Below are 26,315 nucleotides of genomic sequence, written 5' to 3' on the forward strand. Positions count from 1 at the left end.
CATGCTCCAGAGTCTCAGCTTTCAGGAATGGGTACATCCATAATCCAGAGTCTCAGCTTTCAGGAATGGGCACATCCATGCTCCAGAGTCTCAGCTTTCAGGAATGGGTACATCCATGCTCCAGAGTCTCAGCTTTCAGGAATGGGTACATCCATGCTCCAGAGTCTCAGCTTTCAGGAATGGGTACATCCATAATCCAGAGTCTCAGCTTTCAGAAATGGGTACATAATAGCTTACAGCCAAAGCGGTTCAAACACTAGATCCAAATTCATAGGAAGAAAATACATTCAACATTGGCCTCAGAAACCACCAGAAGCTTCCGTTTTACCACAGAGAGCGTTAGCTTCAATCTGTTCACCTCTACCTTTCCTGGCTGGCAAAGTACCAGGATGTTGTCTCTGGTTTTTAATCTGAATTTAGAGAATTGAAAACGGAATCTGAATGCATCTGAGAAGTTCAATATATTGAACTTTGATTAACGTGAAATTATGGTTTGTAAATTTGATACACAGACAATATAATCCAATATCTACCCTATTGAAATTTAATATACAAATATAGAATTTGAATATTCAATTAAATTGAAATGTTATTTAAAAACTGAACACAATATTAATTCAATTTCAAATCATGAAATACAAGTTCAATGATTCAATTTGTGCATTACACGTTCAAAACTATTAAATTCGAATTCAATATCCTAATACAAATTATAAATTATAAAATTTAAATACAATCTGTTGGCAATGAAATCACTCCATATAGAACTTCTAAGCCCCTTAACCCAAAGACTTAACACTGAGTGCATGTATAGTAGTCTCTCATGACAGACTTAATATTAGCTGGCCTGTGCGCACACAAGATTTGGTTCTAGGTGCCAAGATCATATGTACTGTATAGAGACCGTGGAAGAGGCGACGCGAGAGGGTTTACGCCCATCAAAATATGTCCACGATAAGCAGACTGATAAGCAGACCGCCTGCCATCCCGCTCAGCCTATGGCTTTATATTGAAGCACACAATGAGAGCACAGCATCCCTCACAGGGTCTTAGCATGCAAAGCCTCCTCTATTTGGTTTTTACTATATGTGAATTCTTCTGCATTAAGTTTATCTGTTTCAGCTGTAGATGCCATTATCTACTTAATTCTAAAGCGGTGACTGCTAAGTGTGGGGAGAACTATGGGATGATTGGCAGGTTGGTCTTGGATTGTGGAATAATAGACATGTTGAATCATAAGGAATCATAGAGATCCAATTATATAATTTCTATGTGTTTAATATGCTAAACTGACATATGGGAATTAAAAATTTGTCAAGAATTTGATGACCAGTTGGTCAATATACATTTGGGACACAAAAACTAAAAAGTACTGTAAAATGTGAAATATTTATTACAATGTTAATATGTACACTTGACAGTACATGTAAAGAACAATTAGCGACTAGTCCATGAAAAAAAAAAAAATCTTATAAAGATATCAATACTTAAAGTGACACATATGTATAAAATATATTGCATAACTTGCCATATCCTGAAAATGTGCTTAAAGTAAGAAAGGTAAAGGCGTTTAACAGAGTTCAGCTCAGATCTTTCCTGTCCTCTTCCCAGCATTCCTCCTCAGGTTTTCCGTGCTCGTTTTCCCATGACAAAGGGCAGAGCAGAGTCTTCCTCCCTGGAGCAGAAAGCCCACTTCCCACTCGGCGAGGCGTTCTCTGAAACTCTGGAGAGAGAAATTCTCATAAGTGAGTCTGGAGCTTTTGGTCATGTATCAAGCCCCAGATTAATGGAGCAGAAAGACCAAATCACATTATTAGAAAAAAAATAACAAATTCATGACTTCTATGGAACAATTCTCTCACAGACAAATGGGCAGCAAAACGTGTCTTTATTTGTGCTGATGAGTCCTGTCTCATGTGGCTGTTCCCTATACAGCCCTGACCAAATCACACCCAGGGCTGCTTTACCACAGATAGTTACAGCATAGCCATCTCTGCATGCATGGGGGGGGGGGGGGGGGGATAATAGTAGGACATTTAGGTTATGTCTCCCATCCCTAAGTGGTATCACCACTATTGATATAGCTAGATTAGAACACTCCTTGACAACAGTGTGTTTCCAGGGAAATGGTACAGATATGTTGAAGTGTGAGGCATGGTGGTCTGGATGCAGTACAGGTCCTAATCTACTGTCCACTGTCACAGCATAAGGCTTATAACATAAAGGATTTCTCCCTGCTCTGTTCTCCGCTCACATTCCTCTGCGGCCACATACCCACTAACACAGACAGAAGGTCAACATGTGGAGGTCAGGTCTCTGCAGGGGGCAGCAGGTCACAGACCGCGCTGCACTGTGGGGTACATGTAAGACATCACAACATGTAGAGCATTGGCCTGGCAGGGTGCTGCAGGTCAAAGGGCATAGTCTCAAGAAGAGCTATGGTGGCCCTTCAGGTCATTCTCCTAGTATCTAGGCCAGTGATCCCCAGTGGGGTGACTGAAGTGTTATTTTGGAAATGTTGACACAAGGAAACAACTTTCTCCATGGCATCAAAAAGGTAATAGTAGTCTAAAACAAAAAGCTTTTGGCGAAAGGGGGATACCTAGTCAGTTGTACAACTGAATGCCTTCAACTGACATCAAGGCGGTGGCCCGTTCCTGTAGGTTCATGCTCTACAACATCCGCAGAGTACGACCCTGCCTCACACAGGAAGCGGCGCAGGTCCTAATCCAGGCACTTGTCATCTCCCGTCTGGATTACTGCAACTCGCTGTTGGCTGGGCTCCCTGCCTGTGCCATTAAACCCCTACAACTCATCCAGAACGCCGCAGCCCGTCTGGTGTTCAACCTTCCCAAGTTCTCTCACGTCACCCCGCTCCTCCGCTCTCTCCACTGGCTTCCAGTTGAAGCTCGCATCCGCTACAAGACCATGGTGCTTGCCTACGGAGCTGTGAGGGGAACGGCACCTCAGTACCTCCAGGCTCTGATCAGGCCCTACACCCAAACAAGGGCACTGCGTTCATCCACCTCTGGCCTGCTCGCCTCCCTACCACTGAGGAAGTACAGTTCCCGCTCAGCCCAGTCAAAACTGTTCGCTGCTCTGGCCCCCCAATGGTGGAACAAACTCCCTCACGGCGCCAGGACAGCGGAGTCAATCACCACCTTCCGGAGACACCTGAAACCCCACCTCTTTAAGGAATACCTAGGATAGGATAAAGTAATCCCCCCCCCCCCCCCCTTAAAAGATTTAGATGCACTGTTGTAAAGTGGCTGTTCCACTGGATGTCATAAGGTGAATGCACCAATTTGTAAGTCGCTCTGGATAAGAGCGTCTGCTAAATGACTTAAATGTAAACTGAAATCTGTCTTCCACATTTAACCCAACCCCTCTGTATCAGGGGGCTGCCTTAATCTCCATTTTGAAAGACTTATCTGTGCTCTAGCTCTGAATGAAATGCCCCACCTGACCTTCCACAGTCTGCTGATTTCCTCTCTGAAATGATAAAATCCCAGAGATTGCTTTCTCCTGAACTTTCCCACCTCTCTCCCTCTCTGTTCCCTCTGCTGCTTATCGCCAGTGCGACGCACAGAATCCTGAGGAATAGTTATATGTTCTTCTCCATGATTTCTTTTTCCCCACAATTAATTAACACCAAGGGGTAAACAGGTTTTCGGGTTGTTAATCTGCCCAAATAATTTCCCACCATCTCTGTCCATATGGAATAACCTGAATAGACTGGATAAGTCAAATTAAATCAAATTGCATTGGTCACATACACATATTTTGCAGATGTTTCCAGCTCAAACAGTGCAGTAATATCTAATACAAAACAATACACACAAATCCCTGCAAATAAAAAGAAAGAAATGAAGAAACATCAGAATAGCCCTGAGACATGGGGAAATGAGTGGAGCAGAATAGAAGAATGCTCTGTGACCTGCGGTTCACTCTACCTTGGTTAGCGCATGGCCAACAAGTCACACAGACAATTATCACCCAGAGCTGTGTTTGGCTTCCTCGCTGGATAGCAGAATGAATGTGCCCTTCTATTGCAATGGCACTGGCTATAGATAGGACCAACTTTAACAGACTGCAGCCACAGAAGTTATTATGTGCTCCCCTCTCTCTCACAGCAACTTTGTTATGATGATTGGAGAGAGGACACTTGCCAGGGAAAAATCCAATAGGTCAACTTGAACTATGCCTAGTTTATTACATTTTACAAGCCACCTCCTCATCATACACCAATTACACAAAGTTTTACACACACACACACACACACACACACACACACACACACACACACACACACACACACACACACACACACACACACACACACACACACACACACACACACACACACACACACACACACACACACACACACACACACACACACTTAATGAAGTTGTTTGCAAATGTGCCTCATTAATTAACTCCATCATTCCTGAGATCACAACAAAATTCGGCTTTTCATATTATCTGTATGTCCAGCCCTTATATTTTGCCTCCCAATTAAATGTTTAATCAACCAGGGCTACAACTACAACACAAAACAATTTGACATACACTACCGGTCAAAAGTTTTAGGGTTTTTCTTTAGTTTTACATTGTAGAATAAAAGTGAAGACATCAAAACTATGAAATAACACATATGGAATCATGTACGAACTAAAAAAAAGTGTTCAAAAAATCTGGTCCTTATATTTCAGATTCTTTAAATAGCCACCCTTTGCCTTGATGACAGCTTTGCACACTCTTGGCATTCTCTCAACCATCTTCATAAGGTAGTCACCTGGAATGCATTTCAATTAACAGGTGTGCCTTCTTCAAAGTAAATGTGTGGAATTTCTTTCCTTCTTAATGCGCTTGAGCCAATCAGTTCTGTTGTGACAAGGTAGGGAGGTATACAGAAGATAGTCCTATTTGGTAAAAGACCAAGTCCATATTATGGCATGAACAGCTCTAATAAGCAAAGAAAAACGACAGTCCATCATTACTTTAAGACTTGAAGGTCAGTCAATGCGGAAAATTTCAAGAACTTTGCAAGTTTCTTCAAGTACAGTCGCAAAAGCCATCAAGCGCAATGATGAAACTGGCTCTCATGAGGACCGCCACAGGAAAGGAAGACCCAGAGTTACCTCTGCTGAAGAGGATACGTTCATTAGAGTTAACTGCACTTCAGATTGCAGCCCAAATAAATACTTCACAGAGTTCAAGTAACAGACACAACTCAATATCAATTGTTCAGAAGAGACTGCGTGAATCAGGCCTTCATGGTCAACATTCCACTACTAAAGGACACCAATAAGAAGAGACTTGCTTGGGCCAAGAAACACGAGCAATGGACATTCGACCAGTGGAAATATGTCCTTTGGTCTGGAGTCCAAATTTGAGATTTTCGGTTCCAACCGCTGTGTCTTTGTGAGACGTGGTGTGGGTGAACGGATGTTCTCCGCATGTGTATTTCCCACCGTAAAGCATGGAGGTGGTGTTATGGTGTGGGGGTGTTTGCTGGTGACACTGTGATTTATTTAGAAGGCACACTTAATCAGCATGGCCACAACAGCATTCTGCAGCCATACACTATCCCATCTGGTTTGGGCTTAGTGGGACTATCATTTGTTTTTCAAAAGTACAATGACTCAACGCACCTCCAGGATGTGTAAGGGCTATTTTACCAAGAAGGAAAGTGATTGAGTGCTGCATCAGATGACCTGGCCTCCACAATCCCATGACCTCAACCAAATTGAGATGGTTTGGGATGAGTCGGACCACAGAGTGAAGGATAAGCAGCCAACAAGTGCTCAGCATGTGGGAACTCCTTCAAGACTGTTGGAAAGGCATTCCAGGTAAAGCTGGTTGAGAGAATGCCAAGAGTGTGCAAAGCTGTCATCAAGGCAAAGGGTGGCTATTTAAAGTATCTGAAATATAAGATATATTTGGATTTGTTTACACTTGGTTCGTGCATGATTCCATGTGTTATTTCATAGTTTATGTTTTCACTATTATTCTACAATGTAGAAAATAGTAAAAATAAAGAAAAACCCTTGAATGAGTATGTGTTCTAAAACGTTTGACCGTTAGTGTAAATTGTTGCATTCTTGAGTTTTATTGACAAATGTCAATAAAAGGTCTGTCAATGCAAAAAGCTGATCAAAATGAATTTATATGACTGGTTTAAGTAAATACATTGTTTGCTCACTGGGAAATGAATATCCAGTGATAACTGCGTGGAGTTTGTGACAGCAACTACGTGACCTATTACAGTACTATAGACACAATGTCCTGGGATTTCCTATGATTTTCTATGTAGAAGAACCCGTTACCTTCTAACAACTTGTGTAGCTTATGAGCGTCATAGAGCAAAATCAGTTGCAACCCAATTCTGATCTTTTTTCCACTAATTGGTCTTTTGAACAATCACATCAGTAACTTTCACATTGGCTCTATTTCCAATTAGTTTAAAAAATGTCACAATTTGTCTGCCTGTAAATGCAGCCAGAGTGGCTCAGATAAATATAAAGGGGTGGCATAGCTCTACATGTGTACAGAGTTGGATGCAGCACCGTGGAAGCCCTCATATACCACATAGACATTTTAGTTGACGTCTGCCAAGGATACTTAACTCACAATCCATAAAAATCCCTGCTGAAATTGAATCCGCTATGCCATTTAGGTCACAGCGACCGCACACTTTTGTTTGGTGGAAAAACTGTCTACACAGATGCACACACTCAAATCTACAGTGCATTCGGGAAGTATTTAGACCCCTTCCCCTTTTCCACATTTTGTTACGTTACAGACTTATTCTGAAATGTATTAAATACATTTTTCCTCATCAATCTACACACAATAACCCATATTGACAAAGCGAAAACAGGTTTCTAGAAATGTTCCCAAAAATCTGAAATACCTTATTTACAGAAGTATTCAGACCCTTTGTTATTAGAATAAAAATTGAGCTCAGGTGCACTCATTATCCACTGATCATTCCTGAGATGTTTCTACAACTTGATCGGAGTCCACCTATGGTAAATTCAATTGATTGAACATGATTTGGAAAGGCACACACCTGTCTATATAAGGTCACACAGTTGACAGTGAAGGGTACCAAAAAATATCTGCAGCATTGAAGGACGCCAAGAACAAAGTAGCCTCCATCATTCTTTTTATTACCCTGGACCCGAAGGTAATAAGTGTGGAAAAGTGTGTGTGTGGGTGAAAACAAGTAAAATTTTAACAAAAAGGTTTGCTGTGTGCCTTCACTCCTCCCTGGGCCTGCTGTTTCAACATAGCACCAATAACCTGTCTGTCTGTCTCCCTGTCTCCATGCCTGTCTCCCGCTTTTCTGGCACTCTTTACCCTTTGTAGTGTGTGAAACTAAACAATGTCTTGCGGGAACCTGCACAATGTTTTAACAATACTGTCATGACGTTGGCCTGTGGGTAAGGTTTATGACCCCCCCATAAATACCTTTCTCCCTTCCATCTCTCTTGACTCTACAGAGGGACTCTTGAATAGCTTTTGTTAAACAGAGAGTCTGGGACCATCAAACAAGTGGCGGGAAAGGAACCATATTTCAGTAATAGAACCAGTTGAAAACATGCGTTGGTACTTAATGAATATGATGTCAGTTCGGTTGTCATCTGAGACATTATGACTGATGACAGGACGACCTAAACTGTATCTGGGAAAGTCTACACATTATAATTATCAGATTCACATGGGATTGTTGTGTAATTCAAATGTTTAAATATAAAATTATTTGGTACCAGATGAAATGTAATGTTAGCTTCCAAATGAGAGATTTGGGTTATCATAAGGTTAGGGCTCTGCTCAATCAGTGGCCCACCCCTGTGAAGAGACATGGGTTGTAGACCACTATATAAGCCCTTGACAAAAATGTAACCTTCTGTTCCGGGTACATTAGAATGACGATCTGATGTCAGAAGGGTTCAGATAATAACTACAGAACGAAGCCAACCTCAGCGTGAGCTTTGGTTGCGAATGGTATGAACTTTGAACTCTTATTCACTACAGAAGTGATACCTCCTAGCCGTTGAGTTAGCAACAGCAGCTGCAAACGTGGGCTAGGAAAGAACAGACAGAGTAACCCGTCTACCACACAACGACGTTACTACAACGTATCCAATTTACCACCAGAGACATTCTACCGAGGACAGGAAGATCTCTGTTGGCCAACACGACCAGCATCTACGACCAACCTATCGAAGCGCAGCTCAGAGTAAATATTTATTGCATTTTCCTTTTCCAAATGGGCGGTAATTTAGAATGCATAATATTCTTTATTTACGATAGAGTAGCTGCCTACGGACCGATAGAGACATCGCTTCTCCCTTTGTTCTTCAGTTTTTCCGCTCTTTCACTCAAACCCAACCCACTTTTCTTTGTGTTACCAGCTGTCATATCTGTTCTGTCCGCTGGGGACTTTTTCCTTTATGAAATAATTTGTAATCAAGGTATGATTCATTCTGTGTATATGTAATTCTGTGTGATTAGTTAGGTATTTAGTAAATAAATAATTAAACCCAATTTTGTATTGCGGATTCAACTTGTTAGCCAGGGTTCGTGAAGATAACCAAGAATTTACAGCTTTCAGATGAGACTGAAATAAGGTGACGATTAATATTGACTGCTATTGAGGTAAGATATTACTAGGTCTTTAAGAGTTTATTCGGAAGATAACAGCTCTATAAATATTATTTCCTGGTGCCCCGACTTTCTAGTTAATTACATTTACATGATTAGCTCAATCAGGTAATATTAATTACAGAGAAATGATTTTATAGAATAGCATGTCATATCACTTAATCCGGCATAGCCAAAGACACAACAATACATTATTTTGATACATTGTAAAAAAAAAAAAAAAAATGCTGTATTTTTCCACACTGTACCCCAGCCAGGTACAAATTGGGGGAGGGACACAACAAATAAATAGCTTTGCATGTGTGGCTCCTTACCACAATCAATCAGTATGGCAAAAATAATCTCTGCTCAGAGGGCCTTAGAAATATGTTTTTACAGAGAGAGAAGCTAGTGTGGAAGGAGTCTCTTCCACTTTGGAAGATTACGCATTTTCTGTGTATGAGGATCATGTCTGTCAATTCGGAGTGTGACAGTGACTTGGAAGAAGAGGATGAGATTGACCTTCAGCCAGCCCCAGGACCAGCCCGTCAGCAGCCAGCCCCATGACCAGCCAGTCAGCAACCAGCTCATCAGCAGCCTGCAGGAGGAGAAATATGTATGTCAAAAAATTGTGAAATTGAATGGTCTTCTTGACGAAGGAATGAACCACCCTGCATGGCCGCCAATGTGGTAAGGATGAAACCAGAGAAAAACACGAATGGCGGTTACTCATGGGCAGGACATAAAGTATTCGTTTTAACTGTTCATCCCAGACACCATCCAGTAATTTATTCTGGACTGCACTAATTTGGAGGGAAGGCATGCTTTTTTTTTTGCATACTTTGGGTTTTTACCCTTGCTGGTGTTTTCAGATCCAAATAGGGGATCCACAGAATCGCTGTGGGATGCAGAAACTGGCAGAGAACTTTTCCGTGCACAATGTCTCTGGAAACCTTCCATATTATTTCCAGGATTATCTGCTTCGATAACCGAGACACCAGACCAGCTCGGCGGCAGAGAGACAAGCTAGCTGCAATCAGGTCAGTGTGGGACAAGTGGGTGGACCGCCTTCCCCTGTTTTACAACCCTGGGCCCAAAGTTACTGTTGATGAGCAGCTTATGCCATTTAGGGGCCGCTGCCCCTTCAGGCAGTACATACCGTCTAAACCCGCAAAATATGGAATATAGATCTGGGCTGCCTGTGATGCTGCTTCATCATAGGTGTGGAACATGCAAGTGTATACAGGGAAGCCTGAAGGAGGAGTCCCTGAGAAGAACCAAGGGATGCGGTTGTCCTGAATGTGACACAGGGACCCAGTGGCCACAACATCACATGCGATAACTTTTTTACTTTGCACAAGCTGGGACAGGAGCTCCTCAAGAGGAAGTTGACGATGGTAGGAACAGTACAAAAAAAACAAGCCAGAGCTCCTACCTCAGCTGTTGAATACACGTAACCGGCCTATCAATTCCTCTAGGTTTGTGTTCATGGCCGACACGTCCCTAGTGTCCTACGTGCCAAAGAAAGGCAAAAATGTGGTACTTATGAGTACGCTGCATAGGGATGGGAGAATCTGTGTCCAGGAACATCAAAAAACAGAAATCATAATGGATTACAATGCCACAAAAGCAGAGATGGACAATTTAGACAAGATGGTGGCAAAATAAGAAACCTATGCTGGCCACTTGTGATATTCTTCGACATCTCGTTTGTCATCTGGATGGCATTGAACACAAATTGGAACAGAGAGAAGCTCCAGAGGAGACGGCGCTTTCTCGAGGCGCTGGGCAAGGCATTATTAAGACCTCAAATCCAGGGGAGGCAACATATCCCAAGGACCCCAGCTTCTGCAGTCATCGTGAGGAGGATCCAAGAGGAGGATGCTGGTGCCCCATCCACTCAACCCACAGAATCAACAACTCCCATACCGGAAGTAAGTGTGAGTGATGTTGTTGCATCTGTGTGTCTGAGTCTCCTACCTTGGCCTGCTGTAACTACACTGCTCAAAAAAATAAAGGGAACACTTAAACAACACAATGTAACTCCAAATCAATCACACTTCTGTGAAATCAAACTGTCCACTTAGGAAGCAACACTGATTGACAATAAATGTCACATGCTGTTGTGCAAATGGAATAGACAACAGGTGGAAATTATAGGCAATTAGCAAGACACCCCCAATAAAGGAGTGGTTCTGCAGGTGTGACCACAGACCACTTCTCAGTTCCTATGCTTCCTGGCTGATGTTTTGGTCACTTTTGAATGCTGGCGGTGCTCTCACTCTAGTGGTAGCATGAGACGGAGTCTACAACCCACACAAGTGGCTCAGGTAGTGCAGCTCATCCAGGATGGCACATCAATGCGAGCTGTGGCAAGAAGGTTTGCTGTGTCTGTCAGCGTAGTGTCCAGAGCATGGAGGCGCTACCAGGAGACAGGCCAGTACATCAGGAGACGTGGAGGAGGCCGTAGGAGGGCAACAACCCAGCAGCAGAACCGCTACCGCCGCCTTTGAGCAGGAGGAGCACTGCCAGAGCCCTGCAAAATTACCTCCAGCAGGCCACATGTGCATGTGTCTGCTCAAACGGTCAGAAACAGACTCCATGAGGGTGGTATGAGGGCCCGACGTCCACAGGTGGGGGTTGTGCTTACAGCCCAACACCGTGCAGGACGTTTGGCATTTGCCAGAGAACACCAAGATTGGCAAAATCGCCACTGGCGCCCTGTGCTCTTCACAGATGAAAGCAGGTTCACACTGAGCACGTGACAGACGTGACAGAGTCTGGAGACGCCGTGGAGAACGTTCTGCTGCCTGCAACATCCTCCAGCATGACCGGTTTGGCGGTGGGTCAGTCATGGTGTGGGGTGGCATTTCTTTGGGGGGCCGCACAGCCCTCCATGTGCTCGTTAGAGGTAGCCTGACTGCCATTAGGTACCGAGATGAGATCCTCAGACCCCTTGTGAGACCATATGCTGGTGCGGTTGGCCCTGGGTTCCTCCTAATGCAAGACAATGCTAGACCTCATGTGGCTGGAGTGTGTCAGCAGTTCCTGCAAGAGGAAGGCATTGATGCTATGGACTGGCCCGCCCGTTCCCCAGACCTGAATCCAATTGAGCACATCTGGGACATTATGTCTCGCTCCATCCACCAACGCCACGTTGCACCACAGACTGTCCAGGAGTTGGCGGATGCTTTAGTCCAGGTCTGGGAGGAGATGACTCAGGAGACCATCCGCCACCTCATCAGGAGCATGCCCAGGCATTGTAGGGAGGTCATACAGGCACGTGGAGGCCACACACACTACTGAGACTCATTTTGACTTGTTTTAAGGACATTACATCAAAGTTGGATCAGCCTGTAGTGTGGTTTTCCACTTTAATTTTGAGTGTGACTCCAAATCCAGACCTCCATGGGTTGATAAATTTGATATCCATTGATCATTTTTGTGTGATTTTGTTGTCAGCACATTCAACTATGTAAAGAAAAAAAGTATTTAATAAGAATATTTCATTCATTCAAATCTAGGATGTGTTATTTTAGTGTTCCCTTTATTTTTTTGAGCAGTGTATATATGTGAGTGAGATGTTAGTAAAATCTCCAGAACTAAATGTTTTCATCATTCTAGATTGCAGCCAGTAGAAACAAGAAGCTCTGTGATGCAAAAATTCTAGCTTAATGCTTAGCGCATAGAATTAAAAAGGTTTTGTCAGATATTATTCATCCTAATCAGACAGGTTTTTTACATGGACGATACATTGGAGATAATATAAGACAAATACTGGAAACAATAGAACACTATGAAATATCTGGGAAACCAGGCCTGGTTTTCATAGCGGACTTTGAAAAGGCTTTTGATAAAGTATGACTGGAGTTTATATATAAATGCCTGGAATATTTCAATTTTGGAGAATCTCTTATAAAATGGGTTAAAGTTATGTATAGTAACCCTAGGTGTAAAATAGTAAATAATGGCTACATTTCAGAAAGTTTTAAACTGTCAAGAGGAGTAAAACAAGGTGTACCAATATAGGCACTATAACTATTTATTATTGGCATCGAAATGTTAGCTGTTACAATTAGATCCAACAATAATATTAAAGGATTAAAAATCCATGCCTTAAAAACAAAAGGTGTCATTGTAAACTGATTCATGTTTTCTTTTAAATCCACAATTAGAATCCCTCCACAGCCTCATAGAGGATCTAGATACTTTTTCTAACCTCTCTGGATTAAAACCAAATTATGATAAACACCAGTCTCAACGTCAACAGTGAAGAGGCGACACTGGGATGCTGGCCTTCTAGGCAGAGTTCCTCTGTCCAGTGTCTGTGTTCATTTGCCCATCTTAATCTTCTCGTTTTATTGGCCAGTCTGAGATCTGGCTTTTTCTTTGCAACTCTGCCTAGAAGGCCAGCATCCAAGTGTCGCCTCTTCCCCGTTGATGTTGAAACTGGTGTTTTGCAGGTACTATTTGATGAAGCTGCCAGTTGAGGACTTGTGAGGCGTCTGTTTCTCAAACTAGACACACTAATGTACTTGCCCTTTTGCTCAGTTGCGCAACGGGGCCTCCCACTCCTCTTTCTATTCTGGTTAGAGCCAGTTTGCGCTGTTCTGTGAAGGGAGTAGTGCACAGTGTTGTACGAGAGTTTCAGTTTCTTGGCAATTTCTCGCATGGAATAGCCTTCATTTCTCAGAACAAGAATAGACTGACGAGTTTCAGAAGAAAGGTCTTTGTTTCTGGCCATTTTAAGCCTGTAATCGAACCCACAAATGCTGATGCTCCAGATACTCAACTAGTCTAAAGAAGGCCAGTTATATTGCTTTTTTAATCAGGACAACAGTTTTCAGCTGTGCTAACATAATTGCAAAAGGGTTTTCTAATGATCACTTAGCCTTTTAATATTATAAACTTGGATTAGCTGACACAACGTGCCATTGGAAAACAGGAGTGATGGTTGCTGATAATGGGCCTCTGTACGCCTATGTAGATATTTCATTGAAGATCAGGTCATTTCCTTCTATAATAGTAATTTACAACATTAACAATGTCTACACTGCATTTCTGATCAATTTGATATTATTTTAATGGACAAAAATGTGCTTTTCTTAAAAAAAAAAAGACATTTCTAAGTGACCCCAAACTTTTGAATGTTAGTGTATATTTACCCCCAAAATATATGGGGGATTGGAAATGATGCAGACAATTACGTTGATGCAATATTAAAGATGATCCACCCCCTAAGAGAGAGAAAAAAGAAGCGCTGTGATGTGTGTGGACCCAAGAAGGACAGGAAGACAGAACACATTCATCAAGTGCAAGAAATACATTTGGAACACACACAGTAAAACTCTGTCCCTCATGTGGTGTGTAGACCTGCCTTAATTTGTGTTCAATGGGGCTCATTTATCATTTCCATAAAATTCTGTATGTAAAATTTGTCCTTCCAATTTGTTCAGTTCAAAGCAATAAACATCAATAGTGATGAATACCTTGTTTCTTTTATATTTGTTCAAGATAAACATGATTTATTCCATCCATGTCTTGATTATAATATATTTCTGTTCACCAAAGAAATAGCACTTTTATTGATAAATGTGATTCAGCAGAGGTAAATGGCAACTATTAACCATGTATGCTGTCTATATTGCTTGTAATTAATATAGGTCAACATCTAAGAATTAAGTATTTTTTACGTAAATTGTTATGGCTGTATTGTTTTAAAAACCCAATAATGTTGTTGGTCCATCAGACCCGTGAACATTGGATGAATAACAAAAACACCACACAAGGGTTAAATCCTCAAAGGACAAGATGATCCAACTTTCAAAACAAGTCCTTTTTGGCTAGCCACAGTAGTCAACTAGCTAGCTAGTTAGCCATTTAGCTTTCTAGCACATTCCCAAAGGTGGTTTGAACTGTGGCTTGAAATCCCAGATTCCATGTGCTTTTTGGCTGTTTATATTGCAGGGAAAAAGAACCGATTAGAATCGAATATGCAAAAAAATTGGATTCGAGTCGCTGTTGTACCAGTTTAAGTGGTTTTATCGCTATGTTGATTATTAAGGTTGAGCACCCAGTTCTACAATATTTGTCATAGCGTGTGACAATCAAGAGCTACACTTTAAAAAGAGGTTACTGTGCATTTTCCAGTAAGTTAATGGCAGTTGGTCACTGGGAAGTTTGCTGCACGTTAATGGCAGTTGGTCACTGGGAAGTCTGCTGCAAGTTAATCGCAGTTGGTCACTGGTCAGCTTGCTGCAAGTAGTTATTGTAAAATTCACAGTAACTTACTATGGCTCATCTCTGTCATGCTCACTGACCTGATGGTGTGTCAGGAAGGTCAGTTTGATGCCAACCAAGAGGTTGAGGCACAGTGAAGCCCAAGTGTGCTCACCACAAAGGATGGTTAGGAGTTGTCAACTAATGTTATAAGCTTTCTTGTAATTAGAAAACCTTCTGGCAGCTAGTTGCAAGTAAGTTACCGTGCATTTTACAATAACATTTGTGCGAGTTAAGCTGCCAGTAAGTTAATGGCAGTTAGTTGCCAGTTACTGGCTATTAAGTTACTGTGAATTTTACAATAACTTAGTGACAGCTGGTTGCCAATTAGGTAACCCAAAATTCACAGCAACTTCTAGACAACTAACTTCCATGAAGTTCCTGTGAAATGCACAGTAACTTTTTAAGTGACTCTGTGAGGGTAATTTTCACCAGGTGTCAGAAAAATCTTTCAATAAGTCGTGTTGTTTGGGTAAAGATTTCATTAAGACCTATTTGACAGACTCGGTTATTTCCATCTCTATCTGGATATTCAGCAGTGAACACATTTACCTTAGGTACATACTGTAGGTATCTAATCAAGACCAGGTCTAGGCCTGCCTACCTTATGCCAGTCAGAGGAGAAGAAGGGAAGGCTGTTGTCTGCCCCTCTGCAACCATTACTTTGGCCACCAACCAAACTTGTTCTTGGAATTCCTTAGGACTCACCGGGGGCCTATTCTAGGGCCTATTCATGTACATAAATCAGGTCTTTCAGGAACGTAATTAGTGGACATGGAAAAGTAAATAAATAAAGGCCATGTTCACAATATTATAGTCCACAAGAAGGTCCATTGGGCGGTGGGGGTACTAACCTGGGCGTGAGGTGGGGGTGGAGGGATATAAACCTGGGTGCAAGGTGGGGGTGGAAGGATATGACTACTGGACGGACAGAGAGAGGGAGGGAAAACAACATTTGGTTCATGGATCCGCATTTGTGGGGGTAGAGAGGGATGGGTATGGGGAGGTAACTTAGAGCAGTATACTATTGGTTTGTTAAGAGCCATCCCCCACACATATACAGTACTTGGCAAAACGCCTTGACTTACTGTATAACCGATACCATCTGGGCCAGACATTTCTGACAAAACCAAAGGTTACAGATAAGACTTTTACATGCTTTCAGAGGGAAACTCTCCCTGTCTTGCAATCATTACTTTACAATTAAGAACTAAGTCATGGCTTCCTGCTCATGAGTTCACCAGTCGTTCCAAGCTCCAGCTCTCAGGGGGAGTTGTGAATGGCTGTATAAAGCAGAGATGTGAGGCTGTGTATTCAGCCCAGCAGAGGAGGAATGACATCAGGAGCGTACGGTGGCAGCTATAGACATCACTGAAAGGTCATCAAGACAGAGATGAAGAGTGTGACCTTGATTATCCCCAAACACAATGACAGAGACACAACAAGAGAGGAGTCCAATTTATTGTCCTACCATGTTTGATATTCCAATTGGCTCTCATCAAGGTGACTGTATGCAAACGACCCCTTGTTCTCCTACATTAAAGAGGCAAGGGGAAGCACACAAACAAAAAAGCTTCAAATGATGACATCCTAACTAGCATGCACAATGCACACACCAAGTAAGGCACAGGCTTTACATGCCAGCAGCATACCACCCTACATCCCACTGCTGGCTTGCCTCTGAAGCTAAGCAGGTTTGGTCCTGGTCAGTCCCTGGTGGGTGCTACACATCGGATGAGGTAAGTTTCCCAAGGGGTGCATGTTTTGGTTTTTGCCCTAACACTACACAGCTGATTCAGCTGGGGACAAGGACAGAGTTTAGAAAATCCTGCCCTTCTATGTAAAGCGCTTTGAGTACCTCAGCTAGCAGAAAAGCGCTATGTAAATCCAATCAATTATTAACATGCTATAATTGGTTCTCCATATGAGAGTTGTTCCCTTCAGAGTCAACTCTCAGACTTGTACTTGCCATCCTCGACTTGAGCGTTGACAAACAACAGCACCATGAACACCTGGCAATGAGAGGGCTGTCCAAAAATTACTAGAGCGCTTCTGCACACTGATTGGACAACAAGCATTCACGTGACATGGACCAGGTTCCATAGCTGTTTTGAAGACAAGGGCTATATATCTGGGACTCAACATAAATTTCTAATTTTCCCAAGTCCATTCATGGGAAATCACCACATTAGCACGGGCACCAACTCGGAAAAGTCATTCAATAGATGCTCCATTGTCAGTTAGGTGCTGTTTTCTTAAATAACTTTCCTCCCACTCGAGGGTATTAATTTAAAAGCAGTGTCACATTTGGGAGACAAACAGGTCTGTGCAGAAAGTAAAATGTCAGGAGACACACTTCAGTACTCCTGATCGTGGAAAGAATGGGCATCATGGGGTTTAGAGGGAGATGTGACCGCAGCTCACGGAAACTCCACTATGTAACATCTGCAAAATAAATAGCCAATTGGTTTTGTGGCAACAAACGTGCATTACGAATGGGAGGATCCTTGGCAGGCATCGTCACGACAGAGCTCCTGTCAAATCTCATGTGATGTGACAAAGTGTTAGGGTTTCCGTTATGAAAATATGGCGCCGGACATCTGACCAGCAGCACTTAAATTTATCGGATCCAAACACATTGGGTGCGTAACCTGATTAGGGCGTCCACACACGGTGCTCAGAATGACAGAAATCCCATTTAGATTATGGTCATTAATTTTAAGAGAACATGCAAGTCGATGGTAGAATAACTGTCCACATTTACTTTCCCTCAGCCAACAAGATGATTAACGAACAGCATAATCACTAGCCTATACATAGACGCTGCGTGAGTTTCACTTTACAGTATATGACTGGAGACAGCAGAATCTTTTTGAATCCGAAAAATTACAGGGTAGCCTACTCTGCTGACGCTGACAAACAAATCAATAAAAACGGCATTGTCCATATACTGTACACTGTAATAGGACTACGAGAAGGGGAGACACAAATAGAATATGACGTCCATTTAAACTGGAGGTGGCAATGACCAAACAATAATAAAGAGTGAATATGCAGTGCACACTGATGCTCTCGGTTGGTGCCAATAAGATAGGTTATAGGACTACTGTTGTTCGCTCAATTAAGTTGAGCATTTAAAAAAATGTATTTCTGCATAGAAAGGAGTAGGCTAATTAGGCTATATAATTTTGCCAATTTAATTCAATCTACTATCCCCCATAGTAGAAAAGTTGACCTATTCTATTGGTCAGTTTGTTGAGAAAGAAATAACCCAAACAGACTCTGGCACAGTGTGTGGAGATATATCCCAAATTCATACAACCAGTAGGCCTAAATAAAACATATTTTTACAGCAATGAATCTGATGCAACAGATCAGAAAGTTTAGCTTAAAATGTTGATAAGATATTATTTATTAACGTTATTATCGCAGCAATGCGCACAAGGCAGTAGGCTACGTGCCAATGTACATTATGTACATTTGGCTAACGGACAACGAAAGGAAGTTGAAAACCAATAGAACATGAGAAAAATAGGGTACTGGTTTCAATGGCATTTGGAAGTCTTTGTAAAAACAATTGCCTCCACAGATATGGTCCAATTTTGCTTAGGCTACTTTGAAGCAAGGAAAACATGCCTCAGTAAAATGTTCAATTAAGTAGTTAAATGCATACTGCCTCCAGCTCATTGCAAAGTGGTGTGTGACACACTGATGAAGCCTGCCTTCCGATGCATTTTAATGGGGAATGGGAAGCACGCCTCAATTACCAGTTGAGAAATAAAGATAGTTTTTTAATCGTGGCCCAAAAACTATTTTTAATAAACGAATTATCATTTAGAATTGTATGCAATGATTGGGTATATTAAAGCGCTGTCTGACAGATGTTCTGCTCAAAGGCTCTGTATCTGTACGATGTGCGCATGTGATGAATAAGATACATAACGAATATAAACACCAGCCATGACATGGGAACCAGCTGTGCAACAGGACTGATCATTACTCTGAGGTGGAGAGTGAACCGGAGCTGCACCTTGCCTGACTACACTTCAAACAGTCATAGGCTGTAGGGGGCCTCACGACTTGAGGGACCAAAACCTTGGGAGTAGGTTTATGATACAGTGCTGTGAAAAAGTATTTGCTCCCTTTCTGATTTTCTAAATTTTTGCATTTTGTGATACTGAATGTTATCAGATCTTCAACCAAAACCCATTATTAGATAAGGAATCTGAGTTTACAAATAACAATTATTTTTGAAAAAGCAATTGCCCCATTACACTCAATAACTGGTTGTGCCATCTTTAGCCGCAATGACGGCAACCAAATGCTTTCTGTAGTTATTGATCAGTCTCTCACATCGCTGTGGAGGACCTTTGGCCCACTCTTGCATGCGGAACTACTTTAACTAAGCAACATTTGTGGGTTTTCAAGCATGAACTGTGTGTTTCAAGTCCTGCCAGAACATCTCAAATGGGATTAGGTCTTGAATTTGACTAGGCAATTCCAAAACTTCTAATTAGTTGCTTTTTAATCTTTTTCATGTAAACACACGCAAACATTGTGTGTTTTGGATCAGTGTCTTGCTGCATGACTCAGCTGCGCTTCAGTTTCAGCTCACAGACAGATATCCTGACATTCTCCTGTAGAATTATCTGATACAGAGCATAATTCACAGTTCCTTCTATTAAGGCAAGTCGTCCAGGTCCTGAGGCAGCAAAGCATCCCCAAACCATCACCCTACCACCCTTGGTATAAGGTTCTTACTGTGGAATGCATTGTTTGGTGTTCTCCAGGCATAATGGAACCCATGTTGTCCAAAAAGTTGACTCAATTTCCCCAAAAAGCACCTGGAAGCACCTGGATGATCATCAAGACTCTTGTAATAATGTTCTATGGACAGATGAGTCAAAAGTATAACTTTTTGGACGACATGGGTCCCATTATGCCTGGTGAAAACCAAACCTAACATTAGCAGATTGTTAGTTGAAAAAACATTAATCCGTGTCAAGTCAAGCAAGGCAGCTGTCCTAGCAGTTGCGTCAGCAATTTCAGATCCAATCTTCCCATCAGTGAGGCCTACAATTACTACTATTGGCAATTTCCTCGCATCAGCTAACTCCAAATGACAAAAACCCAGCTAGCAGAATTGAGCTGAAGACTGCCCATCTCCAACAGATGGCAGGAGCTGACATGATGATCAGGCTGCATGTTTCCAAACATCAGTGTTGTGTGTGAAGGTTTTGTTATTACATTTGTTTGAAGAGCAGAATAACTTACTCATAGCATCTGTCAGCGAAGACATCGGAGACGGAACTGAGAAAACAGAGAGAGGAGAAACTTGCCATTAATAATGTTCAGAGCGTCAACCAGTCATCACAACGGAGCAGCACTTAAGTGGAACAGAGAAGAGAGAGAAAGAGATAGAGAGTTAAGCCTGGCTGCAGAATTGGCACCAGTCATTGACACCAACACCATCAGGCTATAAATAGGGCCATAACACTCCTGAGTCTGTCAATGATGTCCATCCTGTATTCAGGCTATCAACTCTTAGCTCAGCATGTATCACACATCTCATCAGCAGCCCTCCCTCGCCTCATAACTTCTGTTGACAGAGCATATATCTCACATCCAAATCTCCTACTTCGAAAGCACATTTGCATGCTGCTGCTGTCACCCAGCTAAATGGTGGGAAGAACATGTGCAACAAACAGGATGCAGGTTTCTGACAAATTATATATAGCAATGCAATACATCACACTGAGAGAAGAGTTTTCGAAAAGCAACACCTGAAATAACTTATTTGGACTGAGCCTTTTTTTTCTCCACCTTTATTTAACCAGGTAGGCCAGTTGAGAACAAGTTCTCATTTACAACTGCGACCTGGCCAAGATAAAGTAAAGCAGTGCGTCACAAACAACAACACAGTTACACATGGAATAAACAAACATACAGTCAATAACACAATAGAAAAGTCTATATACAGTGTGTGCAAATGAGGTAAGATAAGGCAATAAATAGGCCATAGTGGCAAAATAATTACAATTTAGAAATTAAACACTGGTGTGATAGATGTGCAGAAGATGAATGTGCAAGTAGAGATAATGGGGTGCAAAGGATAAAAATAACAGTATGGGGATGAGGTAGTTGGATGGGCTATTTAAAGATGGGCTATGTACAGGCGCAGTGATCTGTGAGCTGCTCTGACAGCTGGTGCTTAAAGTTAGAGAGGGAGATATGAGTCGCCAGCTTCATTGATTTTTGCAATTCGTTCCAGTCATTGGCAGCAGAGAACTGGAAGGAAAGGTGGCCAAAGGAGGAATTGGCTTTGGGGGTGACCAGTGAAATATACTTATCGATACATACAGATATCAATGTGTATATGCCTGAATTTAAATCAATTAATATACTGTAGGTTCAGCCAAAAGAGGGCCCCGGACAGCACGTTCCTGTTCCTGGTCTGCAGGGTCCTAGAGTATGAGGACAAACCAGCATTCAGCACTGGGTCTGCATCTCTCCATTGTAGCCGGCTGGTCTGTGCAATAAGGACTTAGGACTGGATTGGGCTGAAGAGGTGCTGGGGCAGAGGCTGAGCTCTGTGAACCAGTGGGCTGGGCTGGGGGATCAAGGCTCAAGGTTGGGTCAACCTGTAAGATGATTGCTGAGCTTTGTCTCTCTAATGAAAAGCCTACGGGAGCAATGAGCAGCAGCTCTGTGGAGAAAGCGGAGGAAATTCGCAACCTGGAAGCTGCATCCTAACGAGGCACAGCCAGCCACTCAGGAGTCATGCCACAGGGAAGACCTCTGTAACAAGTCACAAAATTAGTTGTGCTTCTGAAGGCCATGGTGACTCTGGGGGATGATATGGGATTCAGAAAAAAGCATGGGGCACACAACACACAAACAAAAGAAAAGGTCAACCCAAAAAATGCATTTCAGGAGAGTTAGCACTTTGCAGTCTTTCTAAGAACCACTCTCGGGCTCTGCTTATGGGCGGGGGGGGTGGAGGGGATCAATGACAAAAAAACACAATTGTGATTATCAAAGTGGTATCAAAGATCAGGAAAAGGAAAGCACTTCACAGAGTAATTTTCTCCCTGGGTGGTTTCTTTGCCTTTTGGACAGAGGGGAAGAGAGAGAAAGAGGGGAGACAGACACAGAGACAAAGACAGAGAGAGCGAGAGAGAGAATACTGTCCCCCTGTGATACTATCCAGCTGAGTCGTTTGGACTATGGCCTAGCCCAGGGATGGAAAACACTAATACGGGACCAATTTGACAAAAATGAATCTATATAAATATATATATACAGTACCAGTCCAAATTCACACACCTACTCAATCAAGGGTTTTTCTTTATTTTTACTATTTTCTACATTGTAGAATAATAGTAAAGACATCAACACTATGAAACAACACATATAGAATCATGTAGTAACCAAAAAAGTGTTAAACAAATATATTTTTGATTTTTCAAAGGAGCCACCCTTTGCCTTGATGACAGCTTTGCACACTCTTGGCATTCTCTCATTCTCTCAACCAGCTTAATCTGGAATACTTTTCCAACAGTCTTGAATAAGTTCCCACATATGCAGAACACTTGTGGGATGCTATTCCATCGCTCTGCGGTCCAACTCATTCCAAACCATCTCAATTGGGTTGAGGTCGTGATTGTGGAGGCCAGGTCATCTGATGCAGCACCCTATCACTCTCCTTCTTTGTCAAATAGCCCTTACACAGTCTGGATGTGTGCTGGGTCATTGTCCTGTTGGAAAACAAAAGCACAAACCAGATGGGATGGTGTATAGCTGCAGAATGCTGATGTAGCCATGCTGCTGCCTTAAATTCTAAATAAATCACAGACGGTGTCACCGGCGAAGCAACCCCACACCATTATACCTCCTCCTCCATGCTTCACGGTGGGAACCACACATACGGAGATCACACGCTCACCTACTCTGCGTCTCACAAAGACACAGCGGTTGGAACCAAAAATCTCAAATTTGGACTCATCAGACCAAAGTACAGATTTCCACTGGTCTCATTTCCATTGCTTGTGTTTCTTGGCCCAAGCTAGTCTCTTCTTATTATTGGTATCCTTTAGATGTGTTTTTTTTCTTCTTCAGCAATTCGACCATGAAGGCCTCATTCACGCAGTCTCCTCTGAACAGTTGATGTTGAGATGTGTCTGTTACTTTGTAAAGCATTTATTTGGGCTGCAATGTGAGGTGCAGGTAATTGCTGATTTCTGAGGCTGGTAACTCTAATGAACTGATCCTCTGCAGCAGATGTAACTATGGGTCCTGCTTTCCTTTGGCGGTCCTCATGAGAGCCAGTTTCATCATAGCGCTTGATGGTTTTTGCAACTGCACTTGAAGAAACGTTCAAAGTACTTGAAATGTTCAGGATTGACTGACCTTCATGTCTTAAAGTAATGGACTGTTGTTTCTCTGCAAATTTGAGCTGTTAATATGGACTTGGTCTTTTACCAAATAGGGTTATCTTCTGTGTACCAACGCTTCCTTGTCACAACATAACTGATTGGCTTAAACACATTCAGAAGGAAAGAAATTCCACAAATGTTCTTTTAACAAGCCACACCTGTTCATTGAAATGCATTGCAAGTGACTACCTCATGAAGCTGGTTGAGAGGATGCCAAGAGTGTGCAAAGATGTCATGAAGGCAAAGGGTGGCTTCTTTGAAGAATCTCAAATACAAAAAATATTTTGATTAGCTTAACACTTTTTAAGTTACTACATGATTTCATATGTGTTATTTCATAGTTTTGATGTCTTCATTATTATTCTACAATGTAGAAAATAGTAAAAATTCATAAAAACCCTGGAATGAGTAGGTGTGTCCAAACTTTTGACTGGTACATACATACTAGTGGTCGACCGATTAATCGGAATGGCCGATTAATTAGGGCCGATTTCAAGTTTTCATAACAATCGGAAATCTGTGTTTTTGGACACCGATTTGGCCGTTTAAAAAAAAAAAAATGTACGCCTTTATTTAACTAGGCAAGTCAGTTAAGAACACATTCTTATTTTAAATGCCGGCCTAGGAACGGTGGATTAACTGCCTTGTTCAGGGGCAGAACGACAGATTTTCACCTTGTCAGCTCAGGGATTCAATCTTGCAACATTACAGTTAACTAGTCCAACCACCTGATTACATTGCACTCCACAAGGAGCCTGCCTGTTACGCGAATGCAGTAAGAAGCCATGGTAAGTTGCTAGCTAGCATTAAACTTATAAAAAACAATCAATCAATCATAATCACTAGTTAACTACACATGGTTGATGATATTACTAGTTTATCTAGCGTGTCCTGCGTTGCATATAATCGATGCGGTGGCATTCGCGAAAAAGGACTGTCGTTGCTCCGTGTACCTAACCATAAACATCAATGCCTTTCTTAAAATCAATACACAAGTATATATTTAAACCTGCTATTTAGTTAATATTGCCTGCTAACATGAATTTCTTTGAACTAGGAAAATGGTGTCACTTCTCTTGCAACAGAGTCAGGGTATATGCAGCAGTTTGGGCTGCCTAGCTCATTGCAAACTGTGAAGACCATTTCTTCCTAACAACGACAGCCAACTTCGCCAAACGGGGGATGATTTAGTGTACCTGTGGATGTATTTCAAGGCCTACCTTCAAAATCAGTGCCTCTTTGCTGGACATCATGGGAAAATCAAAAGAAATCAGCCTAGACCTCAGAAAGAAAAATGTAGACCTCCACAAGTTTGGTTCATCCTTGGGAGATATTTCTAAACACCTGAAGCTACCAGGATCATCTGTACAAACAATAGTATGCAAGTATAAACACCATGGGACCACGCAGCCATCATACCGCTCAGGAAGGAGACGGGTTCTATCTCCTAGAGATGAACGTACTTTGGTGTGCAAATGAATCCCATAACAACAGCAAAGGACCTTGTGAAGAAGCTGGAGGTAACAGATACAAAAGTATCTATATCCGCAGTAAAACGAGTCCTATATCGACATAACCTGAAAGGCCACTCAGCAAGGAAGAAGCCACTGCTCCAAACTGCCATATAAAAGTCAGACTACGGTTTGCAACTGCACATGGGGACAAAGATAGTACTTTTTGGAGAAATGTCCTCTGGACTGATGAAACAAAAACAGAACTGTTCGGCCATAATGACCATCGTTATGTTTAGAGGAAAAAGGTTAATGCAAATTAATTACTTAAAAATCATACAATGTGGCCTCCCGGGTGGCGCAGTGGTCTAGAGCACTGCATCGCAGTGCTATGCTGCGCCACCAGAGTCTGGGTTCGCGCCCAGGCTCTGTCGCAGCCGGCCGCGACCGGGAGGTCCGTGGGGCGACGCACAATTGGCTTAGCGTCGTCCGGGTTAGGGAGGATTTGGCCGGTAGGGATATCCTTGTCTCATCGCGCTCCAGCGACTCCTGTGGCGGGCCGGGCGCAGTGCGCGCTAACTGAGGGGGGCGGGTGCACGGTGTTTCCTCCGACACATTGGTGCGGCTGGCTTCCGGGTTGGAGGCGCGCTGTGTTAAGAAGCAGTGCGGCTTGGTTGGGTTGTGCTTCGGAGGACGCATGACTTTCGACCTTCGTCTCTCCCGAGCCCGTACGGGAGTTGTAGCGATGAGACAAGATAGTAATTACTAGCGATTGGATACCACGAAAATTGGGGAGAAAAGGGGATCAAATTTAAAAAAAAAAAAAAGAAAAAATCATACAATGTGATTTTCTGGATTTTTGTTTTAGATTCCGTCTCTCACAGTTGAAGTGTACCTATGATAAAAATTACAGACCTCTACATGCTTTGTAAGTAGGAAAACCTGCAAAATTGGCAGTGTATCAAATACTTGTTCTCCCCACTGTACATACATACATACATACAGTGGGGAGAACAAGTATTTGATACACTGCCGATTTTGCAGGTTTTCCTACTTACAAAGCATGTAGAGGTCTGTAATTTTTATCATAGGTACACTTCAACTGTGAGAGACGGAATCTAAAACAAAAATCCAGAAAATCACATTGTATGATTTTTAAGTAATTCATTTGCATTTTATTGCATGACATAAGTATTTGATCACCTACCAACCAGTAAGAATTCCAGCTCTCACAGACCTGTTAGTTTTTCTTTAAGAAGCCCTCCTGTTCTCCACTCATTACCTGTATTAACTGCACCTGTCTGAACTCGTTACCTGTATAAAAGACACCTGTCCACACACTCAATCAAACAGACTCCAACCTCTCCACAATGGCCAAGACCAGAGAGCTGTGTAAGGACATCAGGGATAAAATTGTAGACCTGCACAAGGCTGGGATGGGCTACAGGACAATAGGCAAGCAGCTTGGTGAGAAGGCAACAACTGTTGGCGCAAT

General features: G+C 42.3%; 1 protein-coding gene across 7 annotated transcripts in view; it reads right to left on the reverse strand.

The window, feature by feature from the left end:
- Positions 1-1,375: 1,375 nt before the first annotated feature.
- LOC139542827 (E3 ubiquitin-protein ligase RAD18-like) overlaps positions 1,376-26,315 on the reverse strand; it is a 90,356-nt gene continuing 65,416 nt past the window's right edge. For 2 of the 7 annotated variants that reach the window (XM_071348738.1, XM_071348729.1), the window contains 2 exons: positions 20,209-20,244; positions 1,376-1,723 (listed from right to left, as the gene is read on the reverse strand). In XM_071348738.1, the coding sequence (XP_071204839.1) occupies positions 1,621-1,723; positions 20,209-20,244 (139 nt within the window). In that variant the 3' untranslated portion in view covers positions 1,376-1,620. Of the gene's footprint in view, positions 1,724-6,018; positions 9,254-20,208; positions 20,245-26,315 lie in introns of those variants that run through there. The other 5 variants (XM_071348756.1, XM_071348765.1, XM_071348709.1 and 2 more) reach the window with 5 other exon arrangements.

The sequence above is a fragment of the Salvelinus alpinus genome, chromosome 2 (assembly GCF_045679555.1).
Source record: "Salvelinus alpinus chromosome 2, SLU_Salpinus.1, whole genome shotgun sequence".
Classification (NCBI taxonomy): Eukaryota; Metazoa; Chordata; class Actinopteri; order Salmoniformes; family Salmonidae; genus Salvelinus; species Salvelinus alpinus.